Source organism: Microcebus murinus, chromosome 4 (genome assembly GCF_040939455.1).
Source record: "Microcebus murinus isolate Inina chromosome 4, M.murinus_Inina_mat1.0, whole genome shotgun sequence".
Taxonomy (NCBI): Eukaryota; Metazoa; Chordata; class Mammalia; order Primates; family Cheirogaleidae; genus Microcebus; species Microcebus murinus.
In genome coordinates, this window is record NC_134107.1 from 7881815 (window position 1) to 7902778 (window position 20964).

The 20964-nt window shown below is 47.9% G+C and overlaps 1 protein-coding gene across 6 annotated transcripts in view; it reads left to right on the top strand.

Annotated features, from left to right (window-relative positions):
• KDM2A (lysine demethylase 2A) overlaps positions 1–17282 on the top strand; it is a 125489-nt gene extending 108207 nt beyond the window's left edge. For 5 of the 6 annotated variants that reach the window (XM_012757555.3, XM_012757556.3, XM_076001667.1 and 2 more), the window contains 9 exons: positions 2371–2454; positions 4286–4555; positions 5092–5223; positions 6908–6997; positions 9157–9869; positions 12163–12326; positions 12910–13068; positions 13665–13880; positions 14486–15041. In XM_012757555.3, the coding sequence (XP_012613009.1) occupies positions 2371–2454; positions 4286–4555; positions 5092–5223; positions 6908–6997; positions 9157–9869; positions 12163–12326; positions 12910–13068; positions 13665–13880; positions 14486–14667 (2010 nt within the window). In that variant the 3' untranslated portion in view covers positions 14668–15041. Of the gene's footprint in view, positions 1–2370; positions 2455–4285; positions 4556–5091; positions 5224–6907; positions 6998–9156; positions 9870–12162; positions 12327–12909; positions 13069–13664; positions 13881–14485 lie in introns of all 6 variants that reach the window. The other variant, XM_012757554.3, reaches the window with a different exon arrangement.
• The last annotated feature ends 3682 nt before the right edge of the window (positions 17283–20964 follow it).

Consider the following 20964-nt stretch of genomic DNA (forward strand, 5'->3'; position numbering starts at 1 on the left):
CATGTGGGTGACGCAGCAGCATTGTTCGCAGGCACAGGAAGCCGCGGCTGAGCTGAAGGGCTTGAGAAGGAGCCCAGAGCGCTGCACGCTGCTCCCTCTGGGAAGCCTGAAGGGTTAGAGCTGGACTGTCCTGCCTTATGTGCTCTGGGAGATTTCAGAATTTTCAAGTAAATCAGGATTTTCTTAGAGGCAGAAAAGCTAACTCCTTCAGGACAACTTCCAATACAGAAAACAAAACAAAGACGCTGGGGAAACTTCACCCAAGAGCCTCGGCAGCTCCAGAGCGACGAAAAACGAAAGGTCAGGCCGTCGGTTGGCAAACCCTTTCTGGTTTGGAGTGTGTGTAACTGTAGGGACTTTTGTCTCAGCAAAGAGGCAGAAGAACTGCCTGCCGGGTGAGTCCAGGACAATGCTTACATTACTTCGTGTTGCTTGAGCCGTCATTGCACTTGTTCCCTCACCTGGTGGGATGTGCTTTTGAATTGGGTTGCTTGGCTTTTCGGAATCCTTTCCCCCTCTGCCCAGGCGCCCTCTGTTTTTTTCCCTTCCTGTGATCTGTAGGGTGTGGGCCTGTGTTTGAATGTTCTCCCGAATGCCTGGAGCCTAGATAGGCGTCAGCCTTTCCCACACTCCACCCCCGCTCCCCCATCCCAAACCCCCTCTGGTGAAGGGTGGTGGCTTCTTTATATGGTTTCTTGTAGGGCCTCAGCTGGAGTCTGCCTTTTTTGATAAAAGCAAAGCGTGCTTGGTTGAATGGCCCCAGCAAAATAAGGCTTGGAAGGAAATCTGCATTTCCCTCCACACCCACACATACCCCAGTAACTGAGTCGTGTTATGTGTGAACAGCTGCCCCCACACATGCACCTCCACACAGTTTTTCTGCCTACCATTCCCTGTCCCCGCCACAAAAAATCTTGCAGGTAGAATTAGACGGCTTTTGGTGAATAGTTAAGTTCCTCTTCTACTCTTAAACAATCGCAGGTCTTACTGTGCAGTCTGTTTTGCTGAAAGTGGAAAGTCCCTGTTTGTGGACAGCTCAGTTCTCTTCGGCAGAGGAAATGGGCAGAGTCCTACTCCTCGGCAGTGCGAAGTGGGGGAGGGGAGCCGTGCACTCCCTAGCACACATTTTGAATGGACTTGAATTTTTCACCCCAGGGAGATTAGGAGCCCATACCAGAGCTTTGTCCCACGTGGCACCACACCCCGCCTCTTCACCCCTACGCAGTATGGTGCTAACAGGAGGCTCCAGAAAAGGATGCCATAGCAACTTGAAGTAAATAAAACGTCTGCAAATGAAATTGAAATTAGTTTGGGGGATGGTGAAAGGCATCTGGAGACTTGGCAAGAAGGGATCTCCATAGAGGAGCTTCTTAGGTATGAGTTAAAGGGTCTTTCCAAGTCCCAACTCTGGGCATTTGGAGCATGAAAATACTTAAAAATCCTGTCTGCGGGCACAGAACACACAGGGTTATGAGAACAGTCACTAAAGGTGGCCCAGCCTTGCTACCCTTTTCAGAATCAAAGTTTAGTTTTTGTGAAAAAGTTACTATCCTGTACATACCTAAGGCAACTAGAAAGGGAATGGTGTAATTTGGCCCCCAGATTTGAGTTCTTTTGCTGTTGATGTTGCTTTAGGGTTCGTGAGGTCAGAAGAAGGGATTTCATATGCTAGAAGAAGGTTTGGGCTTCAGAAATTTCTGTCTAAAACATAAAAGGTTTGTTTTAGAATAACAGCCAGTATGATTCACTTAAGTGGCAGTTTCTTACTGTAGCATTGTTCCTAAGTCATTCAGACTTGATTGGTTAAAGCCACGAGAACTATTGCTCCTAAGATCGTTTCTGCCCCATTTATAGGAATAAAGTCAAAAAGAGGACTGTACGTGTATGTGTGTATGTGACAGAATGAGAGAAACAGAGATTTGAGACCGGGGTTTCTGTAATCAACCTTAGAAAAACAGAGTCCTGAGTTGAATCAGGAGATTAAGGCTTTGCTGTTGATCTCATTAATTCCATATTAGCCAGTCATTTTTAGTCTTACTGTCATATAGACAACTGTATAAGTAACACTTGTCACTCCAATAGCTAGTGGCTTCTGTGTGTTAGTACAGTGAGTATACAAGTAAGGGGTTGGGAGCAAAGGTAAGTTCAAACTTGATAGTACTGCAGCAGTTTAAGTTTGAGTTTTCTCTTTCATTTTTGATTTGCTTATTTTGCAGTGAGTCTGTATGAAGGGAAAATAGAGATAGTTGCCAGCCTGCTTCCCTGGGTGCTTCAGGGAAGGAACTAAAGCTGAGTCTAGATGCTGTTGAGAGTAGTTGGTTCTTTGTTCACTGTGCCCTGCTTTTTCTTTCTCTCCTCTTCTACCCTCAGATTTTGCTGGAAGAGCTTGCCAACAGTGATCCCAAGTTAGCCCTCACTGGAGTCCCCATAGTACAGTGGCCAAAAAGGGATAAGGTAAGAAACTATTCTGCTTGATCTTCAGGCTGCTCAAGCTTTTTGCTAGTTGGTCATTACTATTCCAGGAAGAAAAAGAACTCGAGGCAGATGGCTTCTGGCGCATTGATACAAACTGACAGAAAATCATTACTCAGTTCTGTTTTGACTCTTAGGTCAGGGTAATTGGCTATCTTTGGAGGTGACTCTCTTAAAAGAACTATCAAACTGGGAGGCCTCCCTCTAGAATCAGATGCCAGGTTGCCCATTTGTTCACCAACATGGATCAGCTCCTATCCTTCTGACCCAGTGACTCAGTTATCTTCACAGATATGATTTAAAACTAGTTAAAATAAGTACATATATATCTAAAAGACCAGAATTTTTCTTTGTCATGGTGAGATCATACTCTCAAGATTCCTCTTTATTTGGACTTTTCAGTCTGTAATTAGAAAGAGAAGAATGGAATTACCATCAGCTAATACATTTTCAGTTATGAATTTCTATTTCATTTCCCATTTAGGTCATATATAATATTTTTCCATACTGTCCTCTGTCAAGGTTACGTATTAAATAAATGATAGCATTGTGATCCTGGCCATGAGTTTGGCAAATAAATTAGGCCCCTCTTTGTTCCAAAGCTGAAACTTGCAAAGCCATCACATCCTTAGAGTGTTTAGGCAGAAGATAAAGGTATGGAGCTAAATGATATCTTTAAAGAACCACCTTTGCCTTCCTAGGGGGAGGAGTCCCATTTGGCCTCTGCATGGCCACAGGGGACAGCCTCAAAACAATTCAGTCATTTCTGGCTATTGAGTATTTTGTGTCAAAAAAGTGTTTAAGACATGGTGGGAAATTGAAGTAGAAGACATGATGCTTGTCCTTGAAAACATCACTTGCAGGGTACATACCAATGCTAAAATGACAAACATATAACTGAGAGATTTATTCCACACTTAAATATTGGAGTGTTTGCTGTGTACCAGGTCGTATGCTTGGATTTGGCGTACTAAAGAAATGAACAGGCCGGGCGCTGTGGCTCACGCCTGTAATCCTAGCACTCTGGGAGGCTGAGGCGGGCGGATTGCTCGAGGTCAGGAGTTCGAAACCAGCCTGAGCAAGAGCGAGACCCTGTCTCTACTATAAATAGAAAGAAATTAATTAGCCAACTAATATATATGCAAAAAATTAGCTGGGCATGGTGGCGCATGCCTGTAGTCCCAGCTACTCGGGAGGCTGAGGCAGCAGGATTGCCTGAGCCCAGGAGTTGGAGGTTGCTGTGAGCTAGGCTGACACCACGGCACTCACTCTAGCCTGGGCAACAAAGCAAGACTCTGTCTCAAAAAAAAAAAGAAATGGACAAAACCAGTTTCACCCTTGAGTAGTTGACTGTCTTGTTTAGAGTATATTCTGAGTAGTCAGGGTAAGGAAATATTGGAGGGCCCCAGGGGTGACGTCAGCACATGGCACTTACACAGAAAGCTTCGGAGAGGGGTGAATATGACAGCTCTGCAAAATGAAAGGGATGTGGCTGAATTAGTAGGCCAAAGGTCTAGGACGGGGGGCTGGCAAGTTTTTCTGTAAAGGTCAAGATAGTAAATATTTTAGGTTTTGTACACCATACAGTCATAGCTTCTCAATTCTACCATTGTAGCATGAAAGCAGCCATAGACAATACATAAACAAATAAGTTTATACCAATAAAAATTATTTATAAAAACAAGCAATGGGCAGATTTGCCCACAGGCCATAGTTTGCTATGCCCTGGGCTAGGTACCCTACCATGTAATCTTCTACCCTCTTCAGTCGTAAGTAACCTGATATGTTTGACCTCACTGCTTTCTCTTTCCAGCTTAAATTCCCCACCCGGCCAAAGGTGCGGGTTCCTACCATCCCCATCACAAAGCCTCACACTATGAAACCAGCTCCACGGTTAACACCTGTGAGGCCAGCTGCTGCCTCCCCCATTGTGTCAGGAGCCAGGCGGAGACGAGTGAGATGTCGGAAATGCAAAGCCTGTGTGCAAGGAGAGTGTGGTGTTTGCCACTACTGCAGGGACATGAAGAAGTTTGGAGGGCCTGGACGCATGAAGCAGTCCTGTGTCCTCCGACAGTGCTTGGCAGTGAGTAATCTGCTTGGGTAAAGATTTGGGGGAAGACTTGTGGTGTCAGAGACTGAAATATGCATAGTGTAGAGTTAAAGAGAGTTCAGAGTTGGAAATAAAAAATTATGCCCTCTTTTTAGGTTTCTTCATTTTGTCCCTTTTCTCCCTGGGTAAAGAAGGAAGGTGTCTAATACTAAAAATGGTCTAATTTGGTCTTTTGGCCTTACTTGCCTAATTTTCAAACAATAGAGCAGCATTTGAGGGGCAAATCACTACCCTCTTTCCCCTCTTTAAGTAGATTAGAAAGGACCTGTGAGGCCAAGGACAGGCCAACTGAAAACAACTGGTCTCTGTTGGTCTCGAGTGCTGAGGTAGTTGAGTCATCAGTCGTCTTCTACCAAAACCCTCTCTCTTTTCCACCCTGCCTTGATGGCTCCCTAAATGTTTACTAGAGAACTACAAGAACCAAAACTCCCATCTTCAGTTTAGGGAAAGTTGAAGTGATAAGGATCTAAGTCTGCCGTCTTGGTTTTTCTATTTTTGTCCTCTTGTAGCCCAGACTGCCTCACTCAGTCACATGTTCCCTCTGTGGAGAGGTGGATCAGAATGAGGAGACACAGGACTTTGAGAAGAAACTCATGGAATGCTGTATCTGCAATGAGATTGTTCATCCTGGCTGCCTTCAGGTGAGGAAAGGCCTAAGAGGTCCCTTAAGTCTCAGCTGATAGTATCTAAAAGATACTGAGTGGAGCAACAGGAGAGTAGGACACCTGTCACAGGAGGCTGCCAGCATCCCTACTGTGGGCCATTAGCTCCATGGTCATGTAGTAGAATGGTCTAACATCAGCCCTTGATTCAAATATCTACAATGTGTCAGGCACTGTGCTAGACTGAAGATAGAACAATACACAAAATAGACCTGGTTCCTGCCCTCGTGGAGTTTACAGTCTGACCTCTGGACAGTGTGTCTGGAGTCCCCAGGCCATCATAGAACTGCATGGTGTGTTTTGGGGAGCCTGAAGCCTTTAGCCATCTCTGCTACATACTTCAGTGTATCTCTGGGTATTGGTTCTGAGGGATGGTGAGGGTAATAATATCAGCTACCATTTATTGAGTGCTCATCTGTGTCAGGCTCAGTGCAGACCCCAGGAGTTCAAAAACAGTAATAAGGAAGTTTAGACCTCAGTCTCAGAGATTTGAGTTAACTGGCCCAGTATGAGCCCTGTGTTGCTAAAACTCCCCAGGTGATCCTAATGTGCAGCCTGGTGGAGAACTGTTACACATGCATTCTCTGTTTACATTTTAAATAGAGAACCCTGTGAAGTTGGATCTTCTATATTTCTTCATATTTCTTTAAAGTGCATGAGTGCTGGTACTTTCCTGGCCTTTCCAGAAAGTCTCAACTATATTATGACTGTCACCTGGCTAACAATGATTATATACACTGTCAATTATGAGAAAATTCAGAAAGATTAAAATGTGAAAAGTAGGGCCGGGCATGGTGGCTCACGCCTGTAATCCTAGCTCTCTGGGAGGCCGAGGCGGGCGGATTGCTCGAGGTCAGGAGTTCGAAACCAGCCTGAGCAAGAGCGAGACCCTGTCTCTACTATAAATAGAAAGAAATTAATTGGCCAACTAATATATATAGAAAAAATTAGCCGGGCATGGTGGCGCATGCCTGTAGTCCCAGCTACTTGGGAGGCTGAGACAGAAGGATTGCTTGAGTCCAGGAGTTTGAGGTTGCTGTGAGCTAGGCTAATGCCACGGCACTCACTCTAGCCTAGGCAACAAAGCAAGACTCTGTCTCAAAAAAAAAAAAAAAGTGAAAAGTAGGCATCTTAGAATTTTATAAAATACAGTATTAACTCCATGGTGACAATGGTTAATACAAAGCATTTACTGTATACCAGGCACTTTTCTAAATACTTCCCATACTACATAATTAATTTAATTCTCACCACAACCCTATAAGGTGGATATTGTTGTATCCCTGACAGTTGTATCATATATATCCCTACTTGACAGTTGAGAACACTGAATCACAGAGACTAGAGCATTAGTCTCTACACTCAAGTTCTCAGAACTATAGCCCACCTTGGCATGAGACTACCAGGAGAGTATGTGTCAGGAAAAGAGACCACAGATTGACCCTGACTCTTGGAAGTCTCATCATAGAGCCTAACGCAAGTAACCAAGAGTGAGGGTGGCCAGTTTCCCAGTGGCTAGGAGTGGGTATTAGTGCCATTTGGGGTAAATAAGTCTTTCTCCCCTAAGGACCAATGTGTTTAGAAATGGGTAACTCTTCCCAGATGTGTTACAGAAGGCTTAAGAGACAGACTTTTTTTCCCCAACATCTCTATCTGTCTATAGATGGATGGAGAGGGATTGCTTAACGAGGAATTGCCAAATTGCTGGGAATGTCCAAAGTGCTACCAAGAAGACAGCTCGGAGAAAGCCCAGGTAAAGGAACCTTATCCAGATTTGCACTGTGACCAGAAAGGAACGATCAAGTTTAGGAGATTGCTATACATTCACAGTTTCTCTGACCTGGGAGGTTATTTTTGTTTTCTTTGTTCAGTATCTTTTTTCCTTTGGTAAATTATTAGTATTTTTGTTGTTAGTGTTTGTAGAGTGTTTTTTTGTTTGTTTGCATTACTAAATATTGTTCCACCTGGGATCTGCAAACTCCTGAGGTCCTTTTATATTCTGGGGCCCTAGAAAGAGGAACCACAGCTGGGCTGTTTGAGGAGGGAAATCAGGTGAGCAGGGTCTCTCCTGAGGAATGTACCTAGAGGGAGGCAGTGGCCTGCGGCAGACAGTAAGTACAGCGGTGTGCTGGAGTTTCCAGTCAAACAGGTTCACATGTTTGTCATGTTCACCTTGCAGAAAGCCCTGCCCTGCCCACCTCATGTGCCCAAATGTGTCATACAGAGGCAGCCCCTCCCCTAGAGGGGACCAGTGCCATGACCTTGGCCCAGAGGAGCTGAGGTTCCTGGTCCATTGGTCACTAGTAATGTCAAAGGGCCAGGAGGACTCTGGTTACTCAGCCTGGCAAAGCAAGGCAAGGCCTGCTGAGGGCACATACAGGATGCAGTAGCTGGCCTAGTGTTGGTCCTTCAGGGCAGTGGCACAGAAGTGGGGAAGGGGGCAGAAGGGAATTTTATTATCTTCTTTTTATTTTCTCCCACTTGACACGGAGGTGGTTGAATTTTTCAATCTGTCTTTGAGGGCAAGGATCTCTGGGGTTTACTAGTGCCAAGGTTATCCCAAGTTCTTGCATTAGTACCTTTTACATTTGTGGATTTTATGTATGTATGTGACAGTCTTGCTCTGTCATCCTGGGTAGAGTGCAGTGGTGTCAGCTCACTGCAGCCTCCAACTCCTGGGCTCAAGTGATCCTCTGGCCTTAGCTTTCCAAATAGCTGGGTGGGACTATAGGCATGCACCATGACACCATGTTAATTTTTCTATTTTTGGTAGAGACAGTGTCTCGCTCTTGCTCAGGCTGGTCTCAAACTCCTGAGCTCAAGCAATCCTCCCACCTCAGCCTCCCAGAGTGCTAGGATTATAGGCATGAGCCACCACACCTGGCCTACATTTGTCTTCACTAGTGGTATTGAGTGTTTGTATCTCTGTTGTAGCAGGTGAGTTGGCAGATGCTGTGCTTTAATACTGTCTTCTAATACATTGTAAAAGCGAGCACCCAAAGGATGGTCATTCTCTTCCAACCATGGTTTTCAAATAATGTAAGTTGAAAAAGAGACCAGGATTGTTGCCTAGGAACATAAATTGTTTCCTTAAAGAAAACCCTGAATTACTGATATGGTTCCTAGTGTGTAACATATTGACTTTGTCACGGGATAGCCAAGTTAGGCTCCAGGAAAGGACAGGTGTCTAGAAAAAGCACAAGTGCCACAGGATGAGATTGTGAACTCTTGTGGAATTTCTCACCATAATCCTGAGCAGATCCTACTGTAGCAGCCCATGTCTCATGAAGGTTCTTGTTCTCTGCGTTCTCACTCACGTGGGGCATCGAGTGGAAGAAGCAACCTGCTAGAGCCAAGCTTAGACCACTGGTAGAGCTAGAAGTCAGTGGTGTTTACTGCTGTCAGACTAGCCATCCTAGTTCAAATAGTTTATATGGGCTTTTTCTTCCACCTACCACTAAAATAAGACACATCTCTTGGGTAAAAAAGGGAAATTAGAAATAGGATTAAAAATTGTCAGATTACATAGGGGTAGAGTTGTGGCCTCTTTGAAGGGTATTTTTACCCAGGGAATTATAATCCAGAAATAGGGACAAGATGAATAAGGTGGGGTATGGATTCAGGCAGCCCAAATCTGGATCTCACTCCTCTGTACTTGAACACAAACCTTTTTGTCACAGGGATTTCCCAAGGGACCCATTTTTGTTCTGTAATCCATGTTCTGTGGCACAGGCATGAGCTCGGTTGCTGATCTTTGCAGTCCGGATTGCAGACCCGATGGGATGACCCCCTCTAGCATCAGTGACCTGTCTTCTCTCTGGTCCCCTGGGTGCAACAGTGAGTTCACCTGTCAGTTTAGAGGGTTTGGAAGAAAGGAAGCACTGATGTTGCTTTTTTGGGCCTGCTTTGCAGAAGCGGAAAATGGAAGAGAGCGACGAAGAAGCTGTGCAAGCCAAAGTCCTGCGGCCCCTGCGGAGCTGCGATGAGCCCCTCACGCCCCCGCCTCACTCACCCACTTCCATGCTGCAGCTCATCCACGACCCGGTTTCTCCCCGGGGTATGGTGACTCGGTCATCCCCTGGGGCTGGCCCCAGCGACCACCACAGTGCCAGCCGCGATGAGCGCTTCAAACGGCGGCAGTTGCTGCGGCTGCAGGCCACAGAGCGCACCATGGTACGGGAAAAGGAGAACAATCCCAGCGGCAAAAAGGAGCTGTCTGAAGTTGAGAAAGCCAAGATCCGGGGATCGTACCTCACTGTCACGCTACAGAGGCCCACCAAAGAGCTCCACGGGACATCCATTGTGCCCAAGCTGCAGGCCATCACGGCCTCCTCTGCCAACCTTCGCCATTCCCCCCGTGTGCTAGTGCAGCACTGCCCAGCCCGAACCCCCCAGCGTGGGGATGAGGAGGGACTGGGGGGAGAGGAGGAAGAGGAGGAGGAGGAGGAGGAGGAAGATGACAGTGCAGAGGAGGGGGGTGCAGCCAGGCTGAATGGCCGGGGCAGTTGGGCTCAGGATGGAGACGAAAGCTGGATGCAGCGGGAGGTCTGGATGTCTGTCTTCCGCTACCTCAGCCGCAGAGAACTTTGTGAATGTATGCGAGTGTGCAAGACGTGGTATAAATGGTGAGCAGGGATACAGGGGGTCAGGAGCCAGGGGCATGGGAGCAGGTGGCAGGTTTTCAAAACGAGAACAGCATGCACCTTACCGTCTGAAGGCTTGCGGGGTCCTATGAGGAGTGAATTGACCCAGTCTGTTTCTCATGACTGGATTGTTTAAAGATGTGGCCAGTTGTGCCTGCAGATGTCATTATGGAAATTTGGCTTTGTCTCCTCTCCCTGCTCTGTACGTTCCCATCTCTCTCTGCTGGGGGGAGGGAAACTGATTTGGGGTATGTATTTGTACAGTTTGTACTAAAACTTAAGAGTCTTAAGGGCTGACAATTTCCCCCCAAGTCAGCTGAGCTCTTCATGTGTTGGTTGAGAGCCTGTGATGTTACAGTCATTCTTCTGATGCTAATGACATAGATAACTACACTTAAGCTCCTGCCTCAGTTACCTCTCCATTCAGTGAGAGAAGCGGGCATCCTTTGCAAAATGAATTTGATGGTGCTTACCTTTTTCTGCAGTTTTCTCATCCCCCCAACCTGGATCAGAATTCTGTTCTCCAGCAAACAGGGTCCAGTTTTGAAGCTTACTCAACGAGACCTAGCGTTTCTTCTCAAGTTGAACAGACACTTAGGAAAAAATTCCCTAGTGATGGTGAAGAAAGAGCTTCCCAGCTAGCATTATTGGCTTTTCCTTAAGCTCTAGAATATATACTCTAGGATATATCCTTTATATCTGGGACACACCCTATTACAGTAGTTCTCAAAGTAGGGTATCCTGACCAGTGGCAGCCCCTGGGAACTAGTTAAAAATGCAGATTCTCGGCCGGGCGCAGTGGCTCATGCCTGTAATCCTAGCACTCTGGGAGGCTGAGGTGGGAGGATGGCTCAAGGTCAGGAGTTGGGGACCAGCCTGAGCAAGAGCTAGACCCTGCCTCTACTAAAAATAGAAAGAAATTAGCTGGACAACTAAAAATATATAGAAAAAATCAGCCAGGCATGGTGGTGCATGCCTGTAGTCCTAGCTACTCAGGAGTCTGAGGCAAGAGGATTAGGAGAATTGCTTGAGCCCAGGAGTTTGAGGTTGCTGTGAGCTAGGCTGACGCCACAGCACTCCAGCCCGAGCAACAGAGTGAGACTTTGTATCAAAAAAAAAAAAAAAAAAATGCATATTGTCTTATTATGGCACCAGTTCTTGGGGAAAAAATGAAAAGCAGATTCTCAGGGTCCATCCCAGGACTCCTGAATCAGAACCTCGTGGATGGGTGCAGCAGTCTGCTTTAACAATCCCTCCCCCAGGGGGTTCTGATGTGTGCTCTGTCGTCAGCTGCTTGCTTTTGCCATGGAAGTTTCGTGTACCATTGGTAAAATTTTTTCAATTTTTAAATAAAGGCCCTATTCCTTGCAAACATGAGTTTATTTCCCAAATCTGAATTCATGTGTGATTGGCCCAAATTTAATATTTCTCTTTTTAGGCCTGGTGGGCCTGCCTGGCTCTTACCCCTAGGTTTCTAGGCCAAGGTACATCAGACTTCCATTATGTGCTATTTCCCCTTCCCCTGCCAGCCAGACTCAAGCCTGGCTAGGGGGCAGAGGTTGTAAAATATTAATCGGAAGCCTGCATAGTACAGTGCTGTTTGTGGCCTGTGGATTTATAGACTGCAGTGGAAAATCAGGTCTGTCCCTTTCGGTTCTGGTCTAGACTAGCTAGAAAATGTCAAGATAGTGCAGAGGCAGAAACTTGAGGGTGGGAGAGGACTCTCCAAGCCTGATAAAGAGCCTCTTTCGGCCTGATACAGCAATGGCCTTAAGACAAATTGAATTGTGGTGTGCTCAGTAGCACCATGCATCTCAGGTGGCTGCAAGTGACTCAAGGGAAAGAATGGAGCAAGCCTGGTAGTTTCAGGCAGTAAGAAGTCAAGAAAATTTTAAATGCTCCCTTATATATATACTTCAGCAGGAGCCATGCCATTTTAATGCAGATGTAGGGGTTATAGTATATTGTTTGCTCTGTGTCCCTAATAGCTAACTGTATTGTGTTTTCAAACCCTCCAGAGTAAATCAGGGTGAACTGGTCAAGTTATACACTACTTGGCATATAGGTTTGCAAAGTATCTAGTGGCTGTAGAGATCAAGGCAATTTTTTGCCTATTCTCTAAGGCAAAAAATGATAGGGTGTGATCCTTGTACACTTATATAAGAATCTATGTAGGTGCTGTGCTTTTCCCAGAAGCCTCCAGCAGCCTGAGATAGGAGCTCCACTGACAGGGTATCAAGTTAATGAAAGCTAGTTCTTTTCCCTTCTGTCACAGGTGCTGCGACAAGAGACTTTGGACAAAAATTGACTTGAGTAGGTGTAAGGCCATTGTACCCCAAGCTCTCAGTGGCATCATCAAGAGGCAACCAGTTAGCCTCGACCTCAGTTGGACCAACATCTCCAAAAAGCAACTGACATGGCTCGTTAATAGGCTGCCAGGTAGGTGAACAGCCTTGCTGCTGTCCTTCCAGGGGCCTAGAAGGAGCAGGCAAAGCAAGTGCATTGTTGGTAGTACTTTTTAGAATCACTTTAGGGCAGCAGTCTCCATTGTTGCTTTCTGCTTAGCAAGAGATGTACCCAGGGCCACCTTAACTGCCAGTCTCCAAGGCGTCACTTTGGACTGGCAGGCCAAACAGTGTGCTGGACAACAAAGAGACTGGGATCAGGTGTTGCTGCCAGCCCTGCAGGTCTCCTTAGCATAGCCACTGAAGAGGAAACTTAAGTCAGGTATTTCCTTAGTTGGCCCCTTGTAAGCCCTTGTCCCCTTCAGCATTTTGAGTTCTTGGAAAGACAGCAAGCCAATCTTCTGTTGCTCTGGTAGGAACTAAGCAGTCAATTTAACACCAAAGCTAGAAGATGTGACATAGGATATCATGGAAATCTTTGAGCTGGATTACTGGATTAGGACATAGTCCTTCCCTCCCATTAGACTGGAAATCCATTCACCTCACAGCCAGTAGTAGTGGTTCTGAATGTGCTGGTAAACAGTATGTTAGTGCCTGTCTTGTTCCATCTATTGCAGGACTGAAAGACCTCCTCTTGGCGGGCTGTTCCTGGTCTGCAGTCTCTGCCCTCAGCACCTCCAGCTGCCCCCTTCTCAGGACCCTTGATCTTCGGTGGGCAGTAGGAATCAAGGACCCTCAAATTCGAGACTTGCTGACTCCACCAGCTGATAAACCGGGTATGCTCTAGACCTGACTTCTCTGTGCTCGTCCTGGGGTAGCTTTGTCTTTGACAGACCTTGTCCTCAGAAGCTAAGGTAGTCTCAGAAATGATGCTGTGGAACAACAGAAGAATACAAAATGAGAACAGAATGATGGACTGTGTCCAGTTACAGGTTTACTATTGACACATAGATAACTCCCTACAAACAAAGGAGTAAGTCCATTTTGTGTGTCAGTGGAGTTCGGGGCCCAGAGAGTATAAGACTGAGGAAAGCTGGGATGGCTTCATGATTGAGGTGGAACATCAAAAGCCGATTGCATGATGGCCTAGAAGAGTGTGAGGGTGCGGGAAGGGGAGGAGCGTTTCGCACATAGCCTTTTGCTGTGTATGTGAGGCGTAATCTGGCAGCTTCAGAAGAAAGAAAACTTGTCTGGTTTCCTAGAAACTGCCCCCACGCACACTGCTCACTCCCTGGAGGCAGGGCTGGGTGTGGGCAGCTCTGTTTAACCCCTTCAAGGAGGCCTGGCCAGCAAGTAGCTGATGCTGCCTGGAGCTTTGGAGCTGGATTAGAGAATTAGAGTTTCGATGTTGTCTCTTTTCTTGCCTGTGCAGGTCAGGACAATCGCAGCAAGCTCCGGAACATGACTGACTTCCGGCTGGCAGGCCTTGACATCACGGATGCCACACTTCGCCTCATCATTCGCCACATGCCCCTTCTGTCTCGACTCGACCTCAGTCACTGCAGCCACCTTACAGATCAGTCCTCCAACCTACTCACCGCTGTCGGGTCTTCCACACGTTACTCCCTCACAGAGCTTAACATGGCAGGTATGCTGTGCTGTCTTCCATAATAAACAGAGTCCCACTCTATTGTCCAGGCTGGAGTGCAGTGATGCAATCATAGCTCACTGCAGCCTGAAACTCCTGGGCTCAAGTGATCCTCCTGCCTCAGCTAGCCAGGTAGTTAGGACTTCACATGCACACCTGATTTTTTGTGGAGACAGTCTTGTTGTTGCCCAAGCTGGTCTCAAACTCCTGACCTCAAGCAGTCCTCCTGCCTTGGCCTCTCAAAGTCTTGGGGTTGCAGGCTTGAGCCACTGCACACAGCCTCTGTCCCTTTTTTTTAACAGACGGGTGTGAGGCCTGCAGTGGTTAAGTCAGGTGCTTACTTGTACAGCCACCATCCACCTGCAGTTTGATCACCTTGCAGCGCTTGTGCTTGTGTCACGTGGCAATGGACATGAGACAGCAGGGGCCCTTTAGAGGCCACATTGCTGATGGCACTTCTGGTCTCTGAGCCAGGTAGTTATGGGACAAAGAGGGCTTTTGTTCAGCATTTTGAGGGAAAGAGTGCTGGGGGAATTGAATGGCAGAGGAAGGTTTCTCTGGCTGTGGGTATGTGAGTATTGTTCTTGTGGCCACTCTACCGACAGGTTGCAATAAATTGACAGACCAGACCCTGATCTACCTACGGCGCATCGCCAACGTCACCTTGATTGACCTTCGAGGATGCAAGCAGATCACTCGAAAAGCCTGCGAGCACTTCATCTCAGACTTGTCCATCAACAGCCTCTACTGCCTGTCTGATGAGAAGCTGATACAGAAGATCAGCTAAGACACACCTAGGCCAGACTGAACAGGAAACCGATCTTCCCCTGACTCCCCATCGAGGAGAACCTCTCTCCCCGACCCTGCACGGGCTCTGAGGCCAGCGTCACACTCCCTCTGCCCTCCTGTCCCTTGAGCCCTTCCTCTACAGGTGGGGCAGAGAGGGTGGTGGACACCAGGCTTATCTGCCTGCTCCTGTCCCTCCTGAGAAAAAGGGAGTAGCAAATTGATTCGAGGGGAAAGCACAGGCTGTGCTGTCGAGGTGCCTGCTTGCTTGCTCACCTGTTAAGAGGCTGGGCTCTCAGTTTGGGGTGTTCGTGCAACTTTCATCTGCACCGGGCCCTGGGCCCCTCATCCCCACCCATGGTCCCCAGCAGTGCCTGGTTCTGAGCAACTCCCAGGGAAGAAAGCAGCCCTGTATCCACGGCCAGGTTCTCCTTGTGGTGTCCAGTGCGTGTCTCTCCTCCATCACACTCTCCCGGCTTATGCAGGAGGGGCTGGCAGCCCCAGGAATTCCAGACCCGTGCAGATCACACTGGTGCTTTTGAGGTGTCCCCAGCCTCACGTTCGTGTCTGTGCTCTCCCTCCTGTCCTCTCCCCTTAGCTTGATTCTGTCCAGCGTTCATGCTCATTCACATAATGACGTTTCCCACCGAACCCTACCCCAGACTTCCCTGCTAGTCTCTTTGAGGTCCTTATTGCACTTATTGGGGTTGAAGCTCTTCAGAGGAGCTGGAACTGTCTACCCCAGGGACACACCCATTCCATTGCTACCCAGACGGATTCTGAGACAGGCACCATCTCCTTGTTTCCCCTTTCTCTTTTGCCTCCCCTGACTGCCCTTTTCCACATGTCCTCATTCCTGCCTGAATAGGGCTTTCCCAGGATGCATGTCCTCAGAGGGAGCAGCCTGTCTCCCCCCAACTCGGGGGAGCAGAGGACTGGGCCAAGTCTCCACCTGCCTCCGGGCCAGGCTCCTACAGACCTCTGGTTTAGGGTAGCCCCCCAGAGCCCAGGCCTGTGTACAGCCCCAGCAGCTCATTGATCTGGCACCTTTGGGGGGGAGGGGGTCCTGCTTAGAAGCCAGTCACCTGCCCTCTGCCTGCAGCCATGGAAGGGGGTGTGCATGTGCCTCTGTGTGTGTGGCTGAGTGTGTTCCGCGTGTGTGAGGAGGGAGGTTGGGAGGGAGCATGGTGTCTCCGCTCCACCACCCTTTGTCGAACCCCATCAGCTGCCCCCTTTTACTTTGCATTGAACGGCCTGTCCAAAGATCCTCTCTCTAGGGCAGCAGAGAGCTTTTTGCACTTTAAAAAAAAAAAAAGGAAAGAAAGAAAGGTCGGAATTTCTTTTGGGTCAATATTTAAGTGTGTGAGGAGACGCTCAGTAGCAGCAGCCTGTGGCAAGAGCTTATTCATGATAGATGCAAATTTGCACTCTGCTCCCCATCTATAAGGATACTGATAGCACAACCTTGCCCCCGCCTTCTTGTCCTCCAACCCCATCCCTTCCTGGCCCCTTTCCTGTAGCCCAGTCTTAGGCTTTCCTCCTCCTGAAGCCCTGTGGGGCAAAGGGACAGAACCCAGGCACCAGGGGTCTGAAGTGTGAGCCACCCAGAGGAGAGACGCCAACTGCACCCTTGCCACTTCCAAAGCAATAGAGGCAGAGGGGTCCCCTCTTTGCCACCTAGCCCAGCTTTGACCCTGGCATTAACTGGCCGCCTTAGAGGAAGTTGGGTCCTGGTAGCGGGTGGCATTTTGTCTGTTTCTTCCAATCTGCTGATCTCTTGGCTGCACCTTACAAACAGCAGTCTGCTCCCACGACCCTCTGCCCCTCCCTGGTCTACAGGCCCAGTGATGTGGGGTTGAAACTTTGAGGAAGTGCCAGTGACTCATTCCAGAGTGCCTCAGTTGGGGGACTTCTCTGTAAAGAACCCTGGGTATTGAGCAAAAACCTTATTAATATTATTGTTAATGACCTATAATTGGAAGCTTCCTGCCTTTTTTTTGGTTGCTCCTGTGGAAAATACTGAAAAGATTACTTCGTTTTGTTTTGTTGTCTTTTTATAAAAGGGGAGGTGGAGAGACCCCTTCAGAGCAGGGATTGTGCCGGGAGAGTGCCTCTGACTTTGGGACATTTCATCCACAGAAATTTCCAAGCTGATGGTTTGTTTTGGGTTTTGGTTTTTATGTTTGTTTGTTTTTCGGCTTGGAAAAACAAGCATTTTTACCGTGCACGTAAATTGGTCAGCAGAAAAGGGAGCCCAGGAGTGGCAGCGGATGGACAGTGCCCTTGCTGGGTCTTACTTTTCTTTGGGACTACGAGGGGAATGGTTTTAGAGGTAAGGGTCGGTCCATGTGGAGGAAAGAAGTGTCTCCGTTGGGGAACAGAGTAACCTGGGGAGTCTATCACATTTCCTACAATCTGCTCTTAGATACGGCCTTGCCAGGAGAGCCTGCCCTCCTCAGACTGCAGGACCAGACCCCTGCCTCCATCTTTCCAAGCACCGGGGCGAAAAACCACAAAGGAAAGGAAGAAAATTTATATATATATAATATAAAATCACTTGGTGATTAAAAAAATAACTGCTCCATAAATAAAACTCCTAAAGTCACTATGTTTAAAGGTTTTGGTTGTGTTTTTTGTTTTTCCGAGAAATATTGTAAATATATATTTTTTGTTGCTGATTTAGAGTCAGTCTCCAATGTTGTGCTAAAAAATTTAAATTAAATGTAAGCATTAAGGGGATAAGCTATCTCAGTTGACACATTGGGGTTATTTTGGGCCAGGGAAGGAGGGAAGCTTATTGGACTTTATTTTCTAAAAGTTCTCCATTATTGGTTTTAGAAAGAGCAAGGACATCTTTCCTCTGACATGTGGGAGTGGGAGATATTTGTGTAATAAAATTTTTAAAAGACAAAGTAGCCTCCAGTGGGAAATATTTTGATTTCCGTTTGAGTTTTTTTGGCGGGAGGGTCTTTTTTTGATAAAAAGACTTTAAACACAAAAACTAAGCTTTTTGTGCCTTAGGATGTGTGTGTGTGTGTGTGTGTGTGTGTGTGTGTGTGTGTGTGTGTGCAAATGAGAGGCCAAGGCCAAGGACTGCCTGCTCCCCCCTCTGAGCAGAGGCTGTAGAACTGTGGAATGTCTATACTACTTGGATTTCCTTAGCTTTTTTAACATTAAAAAGCAGCACTTGCTTCTAGAAATACAACATTTGCTTCATCAAGATGAACTTTTTAATGGATGTAAAAAATGTAAGTGTAAGATTATCTGATCTCTCCTCTCCAAAAAGGCAGTGCTGGGAGCAGCCCTGCAGAGGTGTCCCAGTCAGTGTGCGCTGCTGAGAACAGGCCTGGGGGTTTCTGAGTTTCCGTCCCTGCTGCTGCCAGGCCATTAGCCAAGGCCAGCCTCCACCCACTAAAGCTGCAGCAAAGTCGCCACTCGGGGTCTGGGCCAGACCGGCTCTGACACATGTGTCCCACCTCATCCCACCGCTTGTCCTCACTTGGTATGTTGAGTATGAGCTTCCAGCCTTTAAACGTGTGCCAGGTGCTGCCAGAGAACTGGCACATTTCAAGAGGGCTGAGGTCCTGTCTGGAAGGTCCTAAACAGGCTTTCCTCACTATCTGTAGAGGAACTGAGGGGTCCCAGCCCAGCCTGCTCCCTGAACTGATAGTTATAGACCATCTCCAGTTCTGCTGCTTGGCCTAGAAACAGAGCCTTGGACAATGGACTAATTTCATGTTGCTTTCCTGAGGGTGGATATGGATGCAACCACGTTTGGATGTCACCAGAGAAGTAAGAGTGTCAATTTTACTTCCTAAATATCTCAGAAACCCATCTGCCTCTTAGTAACCTCGTCCCTGCCACCCTAGTGGAAGCAGAACCATTGTCTACAACCTCAACCAAAGCAACAGCCCCAAGTGGCCTCCCAGCCTCTGGTCCAACCCCTTGTCCTCCATGTTGGCAGCCAGAATGGTTCTGTTAAAAGATAGGTGTGACAACTACCCTCCCCTGCTTAAAAACCCTTCAGTCTGTTCAGCTCAGGATAAAGTCAGTGTGGCCCACGAAGGCTGCCAGGCCCTCGGGCTTCGTCACTCACCATTTGCTCCCCTACTCCATACATTTTTCTCTTCTTGTGTCAATACTATAAGCCTTTTTTTTTCCTTTTTTTTTTTTTGCCTATTTCCTTCATTCAGCTATGAATTAATCCTCTGTGTATGACATACACAAAAATTTTCAGCAACCCTCTGGAGCCATGTCTAAACTCAGCAAACCAGAGCTGAGCACAGTGGCTCACAGCCTGTAATCCCAGCACTTTTGGGAAGCTGAGGTGGGAGGATCACTAGAATGCAGGAGTTCAAGGCCAGCCTGAGCAACACAGCGAGACTCTCATCTCTACAAAAATTTGAAAAAAATTAGCCGGACATGGTGGTATGCACCTGTAGTCCCAGCTACTCAGGACGCTTGAGCCCAGGAATTCAAGGTTGCAGTGAACTATGGTGATGCTACTGTACCACAGCCTTGGCAACAGAGCAAAACCGTGTCTCTGGAATAAAATAAGCTCAGTAAACTCATACCGCTGCTGCCTTTTGTAAAATGGTTGGCACATAGGTGCTTCTAAGAGGGCCTCAAACTGGACATCTCTGGTTCCTAGGCTTGCTGTGTTTAGGCTATGCCATCCTCACCGCAAGCGTTAAAGCCTATCCTTCAAGCACCTCTCCCAGAAGCCTTTTCTGTTTGTCCCCCAATCAGGAGTTAACCTGGACATTCTGTGTGCCTTTCATAGGCAGTAACATCGTGATCACAGCTGACCTCTAATGGGCCTTACTGAGTGTTGGCCACTGTTCTAAGCACTTGACACGTAGTAACTCATGTACTCCCAACCACCTTACTTTTTCCCCACTTTAAAGCTGAGCAACTGAGTTATACACATAGAACAATTTGCGCAGTGACGTGGCTAGTGAAACCCTGAGACAAGCTGCAGAGTTGGCCTACCCAGCCTGTATGCACGCGAGCGCATCTCACACTCGAACCCCTGCCCCACCCCCGTGAGGCAGGTGTCTTTATTTTGTTTTGTTTTGTTTTTTAGGCAGGTGTCTTCATAGATGACAAAGCCAAGACTCAAGAGAGGTGAAGTGCCAGTCCTCGGCTCAGTGGCAGAGCAGGGACGCTGGAGCCTCTGCCCCAGCTCTCTCGTGCCCTCCTGAGCGTCCTCCCCCATGCCATTTCCAGCTCTTGGAAGTTGGAGCTAGCCTTAGGTAGCTCTACCCCCATCCGTCCCAGAAGTGAGGGATGAGGAGATTTGCTAAATGTGGTGAATGGCCATGCAGTCACATAGGAACCTGCACACTCCAAAGGGCCCCAGCTTGCTTTTAGGCTCTGCTGTCACCATCCTGAACTTTTTTTTTTTCTGAGACAGGTCTCACTCTGTCACCCAGGCAGTGGCATCGTCCATAGCTCACTGCAACCTCCAACTCCAGGGCTCAGGAGATCCTCCTGCCTCAGCCTCCTGAGTCGCTGGGACTTCAGGTGTGTGCCACCACATCTGGCTAATTTTTAAATTTTTTGTAGAGACAGGGTCTTGTTATGTTGCTCAGGCTGGTCTTGAACTCCTGGCTTGAAGCAATCCTTTGTCCTCAGCCTCCCAAAGTGCTACGATTACAGGCATGAGCCACCATGCCCAGACCGAACTTCGTAATTTTTTAAGGGGCCTTGTGTTTTTTGCACCAGGCCCTGCAAATGATGGAGCTAGCTGGTCCTGGTGGAAAGGGCAATCCAGGCTCCCCCCAGGCCAGCTCTGCGCCAGGTATGGTTTGGGTGACCAGCAGCAGAGCAGGCAGGCACCTGCTGGCTGGGGAGACCAGTCCTCCCAACCTCTTTCCAGGCCACATCTCCAAGCCTAGGGCTGGCAGGAAACCTCAGCACTGACACCCACACGTGGGCAGAACACAGTGAGAGCAGGCACCAGAGGCCGGGGAGCACCTGGCTTTACCCTCTGCCCAATGCTATCACCCCATCTCCTGCCAGCCCCACTCCGAGGCACAGGGGGCAAGGAGTTCCAGCTGCCACCTCCTCAAAGTGTGCCATGAGAAAGCTAGCACAGCAGACAGAGGGACGTGGAGAGAAACACACTGTGAAAGACCCAGAAGAGGAAGGCCAGGCACGGTGGCTCACGCCTGTAATCCTAGCACTCTGGGAGGCTGAGGCGGGCGGATTGCTTGAGGTCAGGAGTTTGAAACCAGCCTGAGCAAGAGTGAGACCCCGTCTCTACTATAAATAGAAAGAAATTAATTGGCCAACT